The following is a 13,309-nucleotide window of genomic DNA, read 5'->3' as shown; positions in this document are numbered from 1 at the left end:
CCTTTTTATTTTGGCGGGAGGGTGCTTCAGAAGGTACTTGGGGGACCATGAGGTGTTGGGAATCATTCCCAGGGCTGCCACACATAAACCATGTGCTCTGGCCTTTTGAGTATCTCCCCTGCCCCCAAACATTTCTTATCCTTTTCACAGAAGGCAGCAGGAGTCTCTACTCCGTGAATTCCCATCACACACACACAGAATGGCCTCGTTTCTGCTGCCACCATATTGCAGGGAGGAATGTCAGGTCACAGCCATGATTTGTTTCAGTCACTGCACGAAATATTTCAGGCTGCTTTTGAACCTCTGGGTTGCGGTGAAAAAGACACCGTGAAACTGATCTCGCTACGACTCCATCGGTGCGTCCGAGCTCCGGCTCCCCAAAGGGCCGCTCACCGATGAATTTCTTGCATTGCCGAGAACAAGCCTTTCTCTTCTTCCAAACGTTTCACTTACTACAACAGAAGGAAGTCATTGGACTAAGTCTATGACATACAATGACACTACAAGGTAGGAACGTTTCTCTACCCTGGAGAAAAATCTTATGTTTTTGGAATCTGTTCATGACAATGGGAATAAGGAATGTTGGGGGTGGGGGAGCACTAAAGATATGAGCATCTCCCTGGCCCTGAGGCAGGTTTTTAGTGGAACAGAGAGGGACTAATTCAGCAATGTCCACTCATGCATAGAATGAAGTTTATTGTGCTTTCACTGCTCACTCCTACTTTCTTAGTCTTGACCTGTTTTTCTGGGATGAATGGTTTGATGTAAGGTAACCTAACCTCTAATACTAGTCCCCCCCACCCCTGTCATGTCCTAGATTTACCTGATCCACCTTGCACCTAACCCCTAATACTAGCCCCCCCCACTCCCACCATGTCCTAGATTTACCTGACCCACCTTGCAAACACCCCATCAGCCCTGTCCTTTCCTCTAATTCCGACTTCTGTCCTCTCCATCTCTAAATCTATGCGCACGCACGGTCCTGGCTAGATGAGTTCTGGATCTGCTCAGCCCATCACCAGTCGCTCCGACAATGTAGCAGGTGGATATTCTTACCTGAAGAAATGGTGCTGATGTCCCAGACCCGAAGTCCTTCTTTCTGACCTCCAAAAGCATAAACAAACGGCAAATCTGGGCAACATGAAGAGCAGAAAAGAACTCCCTAGGGAGGAGAGAGCAGAGAGGGATTTCAGGCACCGACACACATTCCTGCCCATCAGATGCGAAGGGGCACCGAGTGTGCACGCGGACTATCCGGGTCACTACATGGGATATGTGGGAATGAACTCAGGCTGGCTGCGTGCAAGTGCCCTACCCCCGGGACCAGCGCCCAGGCCCCCAGTGTATTCAGGCTTGTTCTTCTCTTCGAGGAAGGGGGCCCAGACCCAGCAGTGCTGGGATGGATCTGGGGTGTCCCACAGGCAGAACACGCACTCAGCCTTCCAAGCTTCCCCCATCCCACACACCAGCTTCGGGATTGGTGCCTGTGACTTTATCGAGGGTGGGGGCTGCCACATCTGGGGACAGGACCTTCTCCTCTGCATTAGCTCTGTGGCTGGCCTCCAGTGCCCAGAGCAGAGCAAGCACTCAACTGTTTGCTCAACTTATAGCTTGTGTTTGTGGGCCACACATGTCAGGCCACCCACCAAGCTGAGCATGCTGGAGCCGGACACCCTGAGTCCTCAGAACTAGTTATGATAAATGTAATTGATAACTGCTTCCAAGAGTTATAAAGAGATTTTGGGGGGGGGGGGGTGCCAAGGCCCTTGTTCTTTCCATGAATGGTTAAATACTTCAGTTGAAAAACAAACCTGGTAAAACAGTCTGATTTTCTTCAGGACTTTCCTAAGTCATAGAGAAAACCCCAACGAAATTCAAGTAATTCTCCCCAACAAATCAAAATTTTGGTTTACTTTGGTTTATTGGGCCACATGCAGAGGTGCTCAAGGACCATGCAGAGCTGGGGGTGACACTTGGATTCTATATGCAGTCGGTCAGCTACTTTTCTGGTCCCAAAGAGTCTTTAAGGCAGAGTCTCTCTCTCTTTTTTTTGGGCAACACTTGGCATGCTCAGGGGTCATTCCTGGCAGTGATAGGGGAGCAGCTGTAGTCCTGGGGATGGAACCCAGCTCAGCTGTACACAAGACAAGTGCCCTACCCGCTGTACCATCTATCCAGGTCCAAGGCAGAGACTCGTAAGAGAAGACAAAACAGTCCAGGCCGGAAATGAGCAGCGAACAGAATCCCGGGGAGAGGCTTACCATTTTCATGTCTCTGGAGTGAACCAGGCTCGGCCGGTCTCCCAGTATGTCCCAGATCTTCACATACTTGTCTGCTGACGCCGTGACGAGGCAGCCCTTGACCTGACTGCTGAGATCAAGCCCTAAGAGAAGGGGAGAGGCGATCAGGGCGGCTCGCTCTGAGGAATGCTTCGGCGGAAGTTCACAGAAAGACAGTGTTACTCTTGCTCACCAGAGATCTCATCATTGTGTGCGTTAAGTGTAAAAATGGGCTTATCTGAACGTGCATCCAAGTTATACACAAAACCATCATCTGTACTGGCCTGAAAAAAGGAAAAGACAGGCAGGATCAGGCAACACAACGAAACTTAGTGCTGGGTTAGTGGGGTCAATCAGTGAAAATCAGCCCCATGTATACTGTGCTCTCTGGAGCTTATTAGAAAGTTACAGAACAGACATAAAGTCTGCATGAGTCTGCCCGACCTTGGCCTCAATCGGCTGCTGTGTCCACTAAGCCACTGGAATGTGATCTGGGCTTTTGGACGATAGCCAGCTCAGGGGTCACTCTGGCACTGCTTGGTGAGCCATATGTGGCGAAGGGGATTGAACCTGGGTTGGCCACATACAAGGCAAGCGCCCTACCCTTTCCAATCCCTTTATTTATGAACGAAATCACGTTCTAGGCAGAGGAAAGTACATACGTTAAAAGTGCTTGCCTTGCAGGTGCCAAAGCTGGCTTGTTCACTGGCACCATGAATGGTCCTGAGGACTGCCAGGAGTGATCCCTGAACACAGAGCCATGAGCAGCCCCCCAGAAAAAAAAATAAAGCCCTTCAGGGGTGAAGCAAAAATACAGTGCTTGCTTGCCAAGCGGCTGATCCAGGCTCAATCTCTGAAACCACATACTGCGCCCCTGAGTTCTGCTAGGTGTGGTCCTCAAACAAACAAAATCTCTTTCCTAAATATTTACAGTCTCTTTCATCTTCCCTGCTGGGACAGTCCATGGCCGGGCATGTCAGTGGACTCTGCAAGCTGCACGAAGCCCGTCCTACAGACACAGAGCATCTTCACTGTCCTGCTCCCCGGGAGGCGGGGCCGTGTCCTGCTACAGACTCGGGGCTTTCCCAGAGGGTTTTCACTGTCTTGCTCCCCGGGAGGTGGGGCCACAGCACGGCGGCCAGCATTCCCATTACAGGAGCTCTGCGTCAATACTACGGGGCGACAGGCCTCTTCTGACCATCAAAACGCTTAGCATGGGAAAGACAACAAAAGCAAACCAATGCAATAGATTCATGACAACTCATCACTAACGTCGAATTCCGGAAGGGCTGACATTAGCAGAATCATTTACACATTTTCTCTCGTGTGGGTAACTGTCCTCCTGTTAAAATCAGTCTTGGGTAGTGTGGATAAAGAAAACATCAGCACTCTTACCAGGAAATGGCACGGCGAGAAGTGATTCCACGTCACTCTCTCGATCTGCCCGCTGAAGCGCCACATGCGGTGACTGTCCTCTGGGCTCCGGCAGTCGTACAGTGCTACGGACCTGTGGGACAATCAGGTGTGAAGATGGCACTTTTTGTGTTGTGCTGGAAGGCAGGCAGGCCATACGTGAGGTGCCTCACCTTCAGTCCTCTCTCTGACCCTACACTATAGGGGAGAATGTGTAGAACTATATACACATTCACTTAGAGGTTTTCGAAGAACCTTAACTGAAAATTTTACTAAATAATAAACATGACTGAAAATTCAAAACCAGAGGAACATCTCGGTATTCTGAGCACCAAGTGGTACTTTCAACGCAAGCTGCATTTTTGGGTCCATTTATTGTATCGTTGGGGCCACAACTGTCTATGTGCTGGGCTGCTTCTGGCTCAGTGTTCAGAGAAGCACGTGGTGCTGGGAATCGCCTCCTGACCTCACACGCAAGGCTAGTGCTGTCCCGCTGACCCTCACGCCCGGCCCCTGAGTTAGCTTCAGAGCAAAGAAACAGCAGAAATCATTTTTGGAGTCCCTTCTTACTTGTCGTATGATCCAGAAATCAGAGTCTGTGCTTCAAATGGATGGAACTGAAGAGTCTGTACCTGAAAGGAGGAAGCAGAGATGAATGGGCTTGTACAAGAGATGCATTTGCCTAACTCGAACTCAACCAGCAGCTGTGCCACTTAGCGCTGGAATGTATGGTCTGGGCAAAATGGCCTAATTTGTGATGTGGCACTGTTTCTCTAAGTTTTTCTGTGAAGTCCCACAATTAGACTCCAGAGTTATACTGTAACAGATCTGTTGAATTTCTCCCCCTTGCCCGTTTTATTATTTCTCTGGTCCCAGTGGTCCCAGATCTGTTACATTCCTTGAACTCCCGAGAGACCTTACAAGGCACTAATGTTTCTAGTCATTGATTCTCTACATCCATTTCTGCATCTCTAAGAAGAGGAAGTACCACAAATTGACTGTAAGCATCCATATTAGACAGCCCATCAAATCGCTAATCCAACAAACCCATATAAAAATGTCCAGGGTAATTTGTAGGCTGCGTCCTGGGCTCTTTAGAATCCCTCCCCCACAGGTCAGCATACCTTGTCCGCGTGCACGGCAAGGCTGGCTGCTGGCTTGCCCACGGCCATGTCCCACAGGATCACAGTGCTGTCAGCGGAAGCACTCGCAAGCACGTTTCTTGGGAAGAGAGGAAACTATCAGGCGGTCTCTTACAAACCAGGAGAGCTAGATATTGGAATTCATTTATAACAGCACCAAAGGGGATGAAATAGTTAAGAATTTAACAAAAGAGCTCTCAAGACAGGGGCTGGGGCAATACTATAGCAGACAGGGTGTTTGCCTTGAACACGGCCAACTCACGTTTGATCCCCGGCATCCCCTATGGTCCAAGCACTGCCAAAAATAATCCCCGAGCACTGCCGAGTATGATGCAAAAAGCCAAAACCAAAAACAACGCCATCCCCCTGCCAAAAAAAAACCCTCTCAAGATGATGAATACTTGATTAAACAAACACACACACCCCTTTTAAACTATTTTTGCTTTTTGGGTCACACCGGCAATGCTCTGGAGCAACTCCTGGCTCTGCACTCAGGAATTATTCCTGGCGGTGCTCAGGGGACCATAGAGGATGCCGGGGATCAAACCCAGGTCGGCTATGTGCAAGGCAAACACCCTTCCCGCTCTACTACTGCTCTGGCCCCAACAACCCCATTTTTAAAAAGGGCCTGTAAATGTTCCTCCAAAAGCTATAGAAGAAAATAGGGGAGGTTGAGTCAGCCAGCAGCAGCAGAGTCACGATGGGGAGGTTTGGGACAATGCTGTCTTCTTACCTGACGAGTCTGTTCCAGGAGAGGTCAAGGACAGCCTCCGAGTGCCCCTCTGCTGAGGCGGAGCTCTGTAACAAGGGACTCATCACTCTCCGAGGAAAACTCCCTCCTGCCTATTCATTTACCTGCATCTGAAAGTTCTTTGAACCTTAGTATTACTGTTTTGATCCTCATAAACGTGCTCTAAGACCTAAAGAAGCATCTTCTCTCCGTCCCAGATATCTGAGTAAACATTCTTACAGGGGAAAAACTGCCATAGTTCTCCATTTAGGTGCATTATATTCTTATAAATATCAACCCCCACCCCAACCTTAAGAGCTACAGAAATTTACACATGGCTATTTATGATTTACTTGGTTTGGGGTGACACCTGACAGTGCTCAGGGCTTACTTTTTCCTAGCTCTGCACTTAGGGTTCACTCCTGGCAGCGCTCAGGGGACTGTGTGGTGGGGATCCTTAACTCCTGTACTATTGTACTGGTCCCTAATATGTATTTAAATCTAGTAAGTAAAGGCTAACTAGAATTCTAAAATCCAAAACTTGCCCAGCGCTGGGAAGAACTATCATCTATAAAGGAAAATATCCCAAGTAATTTGTTTTAAGAATACTGTCCAAACACTGTCCTCCCGTCGTTCATTGATTTGCTTGAGCGGGCCCAGTAACGTCTCCATTTTGAGATTTGTTGTTACTGTGTTTGGCATATTGAATACATCACGGGTAGCTTGCCAGGCTTTGCCGTACGGACGAGATACTCTTGGTAGCTTGCTGGGCTCTCCAAGAGGGGTGGAGAAATCGAATCCGGCTCGACTTGGCTCGGCTGGCTGCGTGCAAGGCAAATGCCCTACCACTTGCACTATCGCTCCAGCATACTAGGAACATATAACGCTATTGACTCTTTTAAGAACACATCATGCTTCATGCAGCCAGAAGCACCGTTTTTGTCAGATGGGCTTTTCAAAAGGCAACACAGCAGCAGCTGCCTGGCTGGTAACCCTGCCTCACTGCATGGGCGTTTCAGTTGGTCCTAACTTGCCTTCTTTCCTTTCTTCTTCTTCTTCTTCAAGGGCTTGCTCCCGAGTGTGAAGACTGGCTCCAGAGTGTCGACTATGTCCAGGTCCCACACTTCAATAACGGGGGTCATGTTTCCCACAGCGATATAGTTTCCTACAGGTGGAAATAGGGGCAGGGGGTGATTTAAAAAAAAAAAAAGAGCGACATTAAGGAAATAATGGCCTGGCACAGTATCCCCGACACGTGGTTGAATGCAGTCTATTGCAGATCGTGGGCGGGCCCTAGTGTCCTTTTCATTTTCTTTTGTGGTGCTGGGGATGAAACCCCGGTCCCAGGCAAGGGGGTCAGCATTTCTGCCAAGCTCCATCCCCGCCCCCCAGTCTGCGTTTCCAAGCCGCTCTGACCTCAGGTGCCCCCTGTGCCCCGCTGCTGGCCTCAGAGAGGTCAGGAGGAGGAGAGACATGCCTTCCGGCCTTCACGAGTTGCTTTGGGAAGGAGGGTCAGCTCAGACTGAGACAGTGAAACTGTGCAAAGGAGGAGGCTTGCCAGCTCAGCCCCCTGGACTTAAGGATGAGAACCACGGCAATTCATCGTGTTGTCGTTGTGGCTAAAGAGGCCAACGCAAAAACCTAATTACTGTCTTCGAGGTCCAAGTGCTAGGACGGCAGGGAGGGCGCTTGACCTGCACACAGCAGACTCGGGTTCGAGCCTGAGCACCATGTATGTTCCCCCAAGCACTGTAAAGTGTGTTTCCTGAGTGCAGAGCCCCGAGAACCGCTGGGTGTGGCCCCCAAACCAAACCAAAATCAAAACGTAATTATTTTTCTTTTGGGGACTGACAACCAAGAGTTCTGCACTGCAGGGCATGTTCTCCACCAATCAACTATACCCCAGACCTTATCTGAGTTTTCTGTAGCTGACACTGGCTGATAATACGAGACACAAAATCCTACCTTATACTGTCATTTTTTTTTTTAATCAGACCCTCACATCGATCTGCAGTTCCCCTGCCTCCAGTGAGCTTCTAGCTACTTCTACTACTCTTTATTTTTTATAAAGCTATTTCTTTAGTCTATGTAAAGTTTGAAGACATACAGACCTACCAATTAAGTGATTATGGTTTTTGTTTGTTTGGGGGGTCACACCTAACAGTACTCAGGGCTTATTCCTGGTGGTGCTCAGGGAACCACATAGGATGCCAGGGGTAGAGCTCAGGTTGGCTGCAGGAAAGGCAGGCACTTTACCCGCTGTACTACTACTCCAGCCCAAGTGATTGCTGTTTGTTCGCAGTAATAGTAACTGAACCCAGGGCTACACACATGCAAGGTACATGCTCGACTCTAAGCTGCATCCCTGTCCCCAACTGAGTGTATTTTAATACAGGACCCCTGACTTCAGAAAGCAACAGTCCAATGCTAAAAAACACACGCAAGAGTTTGGTTTTCTCATTACCAGTAGAGTCATCTGGACTAGGATCAAAATTCAGCCATTCGACACTCAGAGGATATGCAGACAACAGTATATCGTGGTGCACATAAAAAGAATCTTCTTCTTGATTGTAAACTGCAAAAATTGAGAAAAGATTTTATTGCACCACAACAAGAAATCACAACTCACGCAAAAAAACAAACTCTATTAAACCCAAAGGAGCCATGCACTTCAAGGGCAACTTATCTGATGGCATGAAAGGGATTCCAGAGTTATTACGGCTAGGCAGAAATTCTGCACAGCTAGTACAGAACATCACCTGGTGTGCCTAAAGGGGAACAGTAACAGGAAGAACTGGCCTTGGCCTGAATATCCAGCTACACACTTACTGGGTAAAATGGGCCCAGCATCTGGCTCGCACGTCACAAAATGCACGACCATAGGAGCTCTTCATTATGATCCTAACTATAAAGGTCTATCTGGTAATAAATCAAGATGACACAAAACAGCATGAGAAAGAAAAATTACCTCTAGCAGGACTTGGTACCTACTAATTCACAAGAGACAACTACCACGGTTATTACTTCGCTGTCATTTAGAAAGACGCCTTTAGCGTAAGGGATAGATTTCACTTACTGTGCACCTCTAAATTGCACTGGTCCTGTTCAGCTCTGCCACAAACCACGAGGTTGTCAGTGGGCTTGATCACGAAATCTTCCTGCTCGTATTGCTCCTAAGGGGAGAGAGAGGAGAAACGTCACTGCCCAGAGCAGGAACGGGGTCGGACCGTCCAGACACCCGAGGAACATAGCCGCAAAGGCCGTGTGAAAGATACTCACCGTATCTTTCAGGGTGACGTAAGGATCCTGCTCGTTGCTCCCATACACCGTGAGACCCATGAGAGACTCACCAAGAGTTTCGGTATCTGTTAAGAATTCAAAAACTGAAGTGAATGAAACTAACTTCAACAAACGCCATTTTCCCCCAAGGTATGTCATTTTTCACTGAGATCCAACTGAGTAGTTCATTAACTCAATCATCCATATGGACACTAAAGGGAGAGTTCAGCCTTCTGCTAAGGATTAAATCAAAGAGCTGGAGACACTAGGGTGGGCAGGGCACTTGCCTTGCACGTGGCTGACCCAGATTTAATCCGTGGTGCCACATATAGTTCCCAAAGCACTGCCAGGAGTGATCCCTTGAGCCTAGAGCCAGGAGTAAGCCCTGAGCCCCGCTGGGTGGCCCAAAAAACAATGAAATAAAATACAATTAATGAAATCAAACATCAAGCCTGTCCATTTTAAAATACAAGTTCTCCGGTTTGTTCCTGTAACCCTTATTCAAAAGTGTACAGGGCAGAAGCTCTGAGGTTCTGGCAAAACACCAACTCGACACAGAAAAGACAAGGGCCATATGGCCAAGTCAGTGTGAACAACTGATAGCTTCACAGAATTAAGCGTGTTTCTCTGCTGCGGCACTAATGTGTGCCATGAACCAAGAGTGGAGATAAAGGGTTCCTTTTCACTAGGCACACTTCAAAGTTCTTGTTTTTTGTACTACTTTTGTGGCCTGGAAGTTTGTGAGTGTTTTTTTTGGGGGGGTGGGGGGTGGGAGTGGTGGAGGGGGGGGTCATACCCAGTGGTTCTTAGGAGCTATTCCTGGCCCAGGAGTGACACCTGGTGGTACTCGAGGGAATCATGTGGTGCTGAGGGTGAAAGGTGGCATCGCTGCACGCATTGATGGCACGGAGTAGCCTGAATACTGTAAAACCCATGAAAAGGAAGATGCTTTTTGTTTTCAGGTCACAACTGGTGGTGCTCGGGGCTTTCTCCTGGCTCAGTGCTCAGAAACCTCTCAGGGGACCAACCACTTGAGGTTTTGGGGATGGAACATGGGTCTGCCGCATGCCAGGCAAATGCCTTATTCATTGTTCTCTATCCAGCCCAGGGAGATACTCTGAGTGTCAAGAAAAGCTATACCTTTAGCTTCTCACACTTCACTATCAGGAAACGGACTCCGATACCTCAGGTTAGTGGATTCACGCTTGTTTTCTAAACCCATCTAGGAACTGTTGTGCCTCCCGACCCGACTGGAGTTGCACTCTGACCTGGGTCACCATCGTCGTCATATTTATCTAAATCGTACTCGGCCAGCTCATCATCCTCCAGTGTCCTGTCATCCTCCGGGTCTCCATCCTCCGGCTCCTGGGGCCGCGGCTCGGCACGGGCACTCTGCATGTCGCTGTCCGCCGGCTCCCCCACTTCCTCGTCATCGCTCCCAGCTTCTCTACGGGTTTGAAGAGGAAGAGACAGTCACCCAGATGGCACCATTCAGTTAAAGGGGATCCCCACCCTCATCCCGCCTAGTTATCTGGACTTTACTACCAACAGCAGCCTTCCAGAACTCACTCTAATTTTTCCTTTGCTTCAGCAATGAGACGTTTTATTTCTTCTTTACTTAGCTCTACCTGAGAAGAGAAAAGTGTTTTGTTATAATGCATGTAAGGAAACAATGACCAATCTTCACTGGTTTATAGGTGCAGGAGAGCTAGCAAAGGGCTCAAGGTGCTTACTTGCATACAGTCGATCTAAGTTCTATCCCTGGCACCACATATGGTCCCCCAGAGCCTTGCCAGGAGTGATCCCTGAGTGCGCGGCCAGGAGTAAGCCCCGAGCACTGTCAGGTATAACCCATCACCCCTAAATAAAAGATGCTTACAAGCTAATGTGAAACTGAACTTCAAGAGACCCCCCCAAGATCCACAGAGCAGGGCCAGGAGGGAACTCAGAGCCCTGCAGATGCCGTGCCTATCTATGTGAGGGCCGGGTGAGGTCCCAGCACATGGTGCCCCCCCCAATCACCTCCATGTGGGACTCCAACCCCCAGAAAAAGATTCACATCGACCCAAATTCTCTTGTTCGTTTCACAGACCCCTACAAATAAGAACCGTGTTCAAAAATCACATTAGACTGTCTCCTGGCACAAAACAGATTTGAGTCACCTGGCTTTAATGAGAGCTGATCTCATTTTCTTCTAATAAAATAAAAACATATTTAGTAAAAACTCCAGGGGCACCACAGAGGGCTGCATGAGGTGCAACACCCAAGGTCGAGATCAGGACCACAGGGAGGGCTGGCTTGAGAAGATGGGTACAGAGGGCCCAAGCAACACGGTAGAGGGACTTTAGGTTTTAAAACACTAACATCAAAACCAACACAAATACCACCATGATATGTCATCCTGAGTCCACTAATATCACAGACAACAACGACAGGTATAAATTCCACGAGTCAGCTAGGTGTTACCATTGATTGAGGGCCTGAGAGACTGGACAGGGGTTAAGGCGTCTGGGAACTGCTTTCCTCTGGGCTCCCCGTGGGGATTCTGAAACAAACTGCTGTGACCCTGCGCCTCTATTTTTCTTAGTGCCACGCCCAGGGCTCTCCTGAGGCAGCTATGGCTGTGTAAAATCCAGTCAGTCTCAAGACTAAAATGACCACCGCTGACATGATCATTCCAAAATATCTCCTTTCTGGCCAGAGAGTGAGCACAGCTGATAATGCACTTGTCTGGCATGCAGCTGACCTGGGCTCCATCTCTGGCATGGCATGTGATCCCCAAGAACCCCCAGGAGGGAGCCCTGAGCAGAGCTAGGTGGGTGGTTCCATCCATTCGGGGTATGTGTGTGTGTTGGGGGGAAGGAAACTCCTCAGCGACAAAAACCAACCATAGATTCATGGTAGAGATGAGTGACTCAATCACCCCCGGAATGAAAACTGGCCTCAAACGATATGGAAATCCTTGACAGGTAACAATCCATCTCTGCACAATTCCAGAAACTGTGGTAACTCTGCTGGCTTTCTGCAACTCCCGAATAAACTCAATCTCTTCTTCCCATACACTATTCAAGCAGTGGTCCTCAGAGTTGCCTATACAAGAGCATCCTCCGGGAGACTCTTTTTTACGGTTTCAGGCAACGCTCCGGATTAAGTCAAGAGTACTCGGCAGTGGGAGCACAGCAGCAGCATTTTTTTTTTTTTTGTAGCTCCCCGGCAGTGGTTCCAAACTTGAGCCTTAAGAAGTCTCACTTTCTTCAACATTTTGTTCGGTTTCTCCAGGCCCCCCCCCCACCTTCCCCTGCCAAGCCCACAGGTGCTTTGGGACTACCCAGACTCTCTGTGCCATGGGACCAAACCCTAAGCGTGTGCCCTGCATTCATTCTTTCATTCTCCCTCTCCCCCTCTCCCCTCCCTTCATCCCCCCCCCCTCTCTGCCCCCCAGTACTTTGGCAAGCTAGACAATGTCCTGTTCCCATCTATACACCCACTGTATACGTCAGACAACCAAGAGACGCGGGTGACTACGTCATCACACGGCAGTCAGTCCTCGTGGCATTGATTCCATTCCCTGACAGCCCCGCACGCGTCAGCTGTCCGGCTGGCTCAGGCCTCCTCGGGGAGCACATTTACACCCTCTGAGGCACAGCCCCGCGGCAAATCAGTCATCCTGGAGGGCTCAGGCCTCCTGGGGCGATCACCCGGGCGCAGGAAGCCCCGCCGTCCCCCCAGGGCCCTGGCTCGGGGTCTCCATCTCTTGCAGGGTTTTCCTCCCGAGGTGTCACAGGGACCTCCCGGATCCCATACCGCCAACTCCACAGCTCCCTCGGACCCCTGCAAGCACAGGGCCAGCCGCCTCCGGCCCGGCTCCGCCACCCTCTCCAGCCGGGGCCACAGGTGCGGGTCGGAGAAGGGGGCGGCCAGGAGGCGCGGCCCGGGCCCGCCACGTGCTAAAAGCCGCGCCCCCGCCGACGGGCCTCACCTTGTCGGGCGTTTCCTTGGCCACGCCGCGGCGGACCCAGGACACGCAGGTAACCTGGCGGCTGCGGTTCATGGTGACAGCCCAGGGACGCCCCGCGGCAGACGGCACAGAACACGCTCCCGCAGCTCCCAGGGCCGGCTGCTGAGCACTACGCACGCGCGGGCGCCGCTTCCGGCGCCTCCGCACTGACGTCATTTGGAGGCGCCGGCGGGAAGGGGGCGGGGAAGGGGCGGGGAAGGGGGCGGGGAGAATGAGCCGGGAGGGGGCGGGTGGAGTAGTGGGTGGGGCCGGGCTGATCTCTGTCCTGCTGTTTGTGGGCTTGGTGCCTGCAAGAAGCAAAGTTAAGTAAGAGAAAAGCTAGTGATGATGGGAGCTGTGAGGGTCCAAGAGCAAATTCCCGACCCCCTTTCTTTTATCTGTAGTTCTGCAGACTTCAAGCTGACAACCCAGAGGGAGGGGTGTGTGTGTGTGTGTGTGTGTGTGTGTG

At 50.2% G+C, this 13,309-nt stretch overlaps 1 protein-coding gene across 1 annotated transcript; it reads right to left on the bottom strand.

Annotated features, from left to right (window-relative positions):
* PWP1 (PWP1 homolog, endonuclein) lies at positions 1 to 12,948 on the bottom strand. The gene is made up of 15 exons (XM_056116647.1): positions 12,823 to 12,948; positions 10,413 to 10,471; positions 10,112 to 10,290; positions 8,844 to 8,929; positions 8,641 to 8,737; positions 8,029 to 8,139; positions 6,599 to 6,729; positions 5,568 to 5,632; positions 4,817 to 4,913; positions 4,263 to 4,324; positions 3,675 to 3,786; positions 2,473 to 2,563; positions 2,262 to 2,383; positions 1,057 to 1,162; positions 1 to 452 (listed from the first exon to the last, which is right to left on the bottom strand). Exons 1-15 carry the CDS (start codon positions 12,892 to 12,894, stop codon positions 343 to 345), a joined length of 1,500 nt encoding a protein of 499 aa, XP_055972622.1. The 5' UTR covers positions 12,895 to 12,948; the 3' UTR covers positions 1 to 342.
* Between the last annotated feature and the right edge of the window lie 361 nt (positions 12,949 to 13,309).

Source organism: Sorex fumeus, unplaced genomic scaffold (genome assembly GCF_029834395.1).
Source record: "Sorex fumeus unplaced genomic scaffold, SorFum_2.1 ptg000003l, whole genome shotgun sequence".
Classification (NCBI taxonomy): Eukaryota; Metazoa; Chordata; class Mammalia; order Eulipotyphla; family Soricidae; genus Sorex; species Sorex fumeus.
The sequence above is the reverse complement of the archived record's forward strand: the minus strand, read 5'-3'. Positions and strand labels throughout refer to the sequence as shown.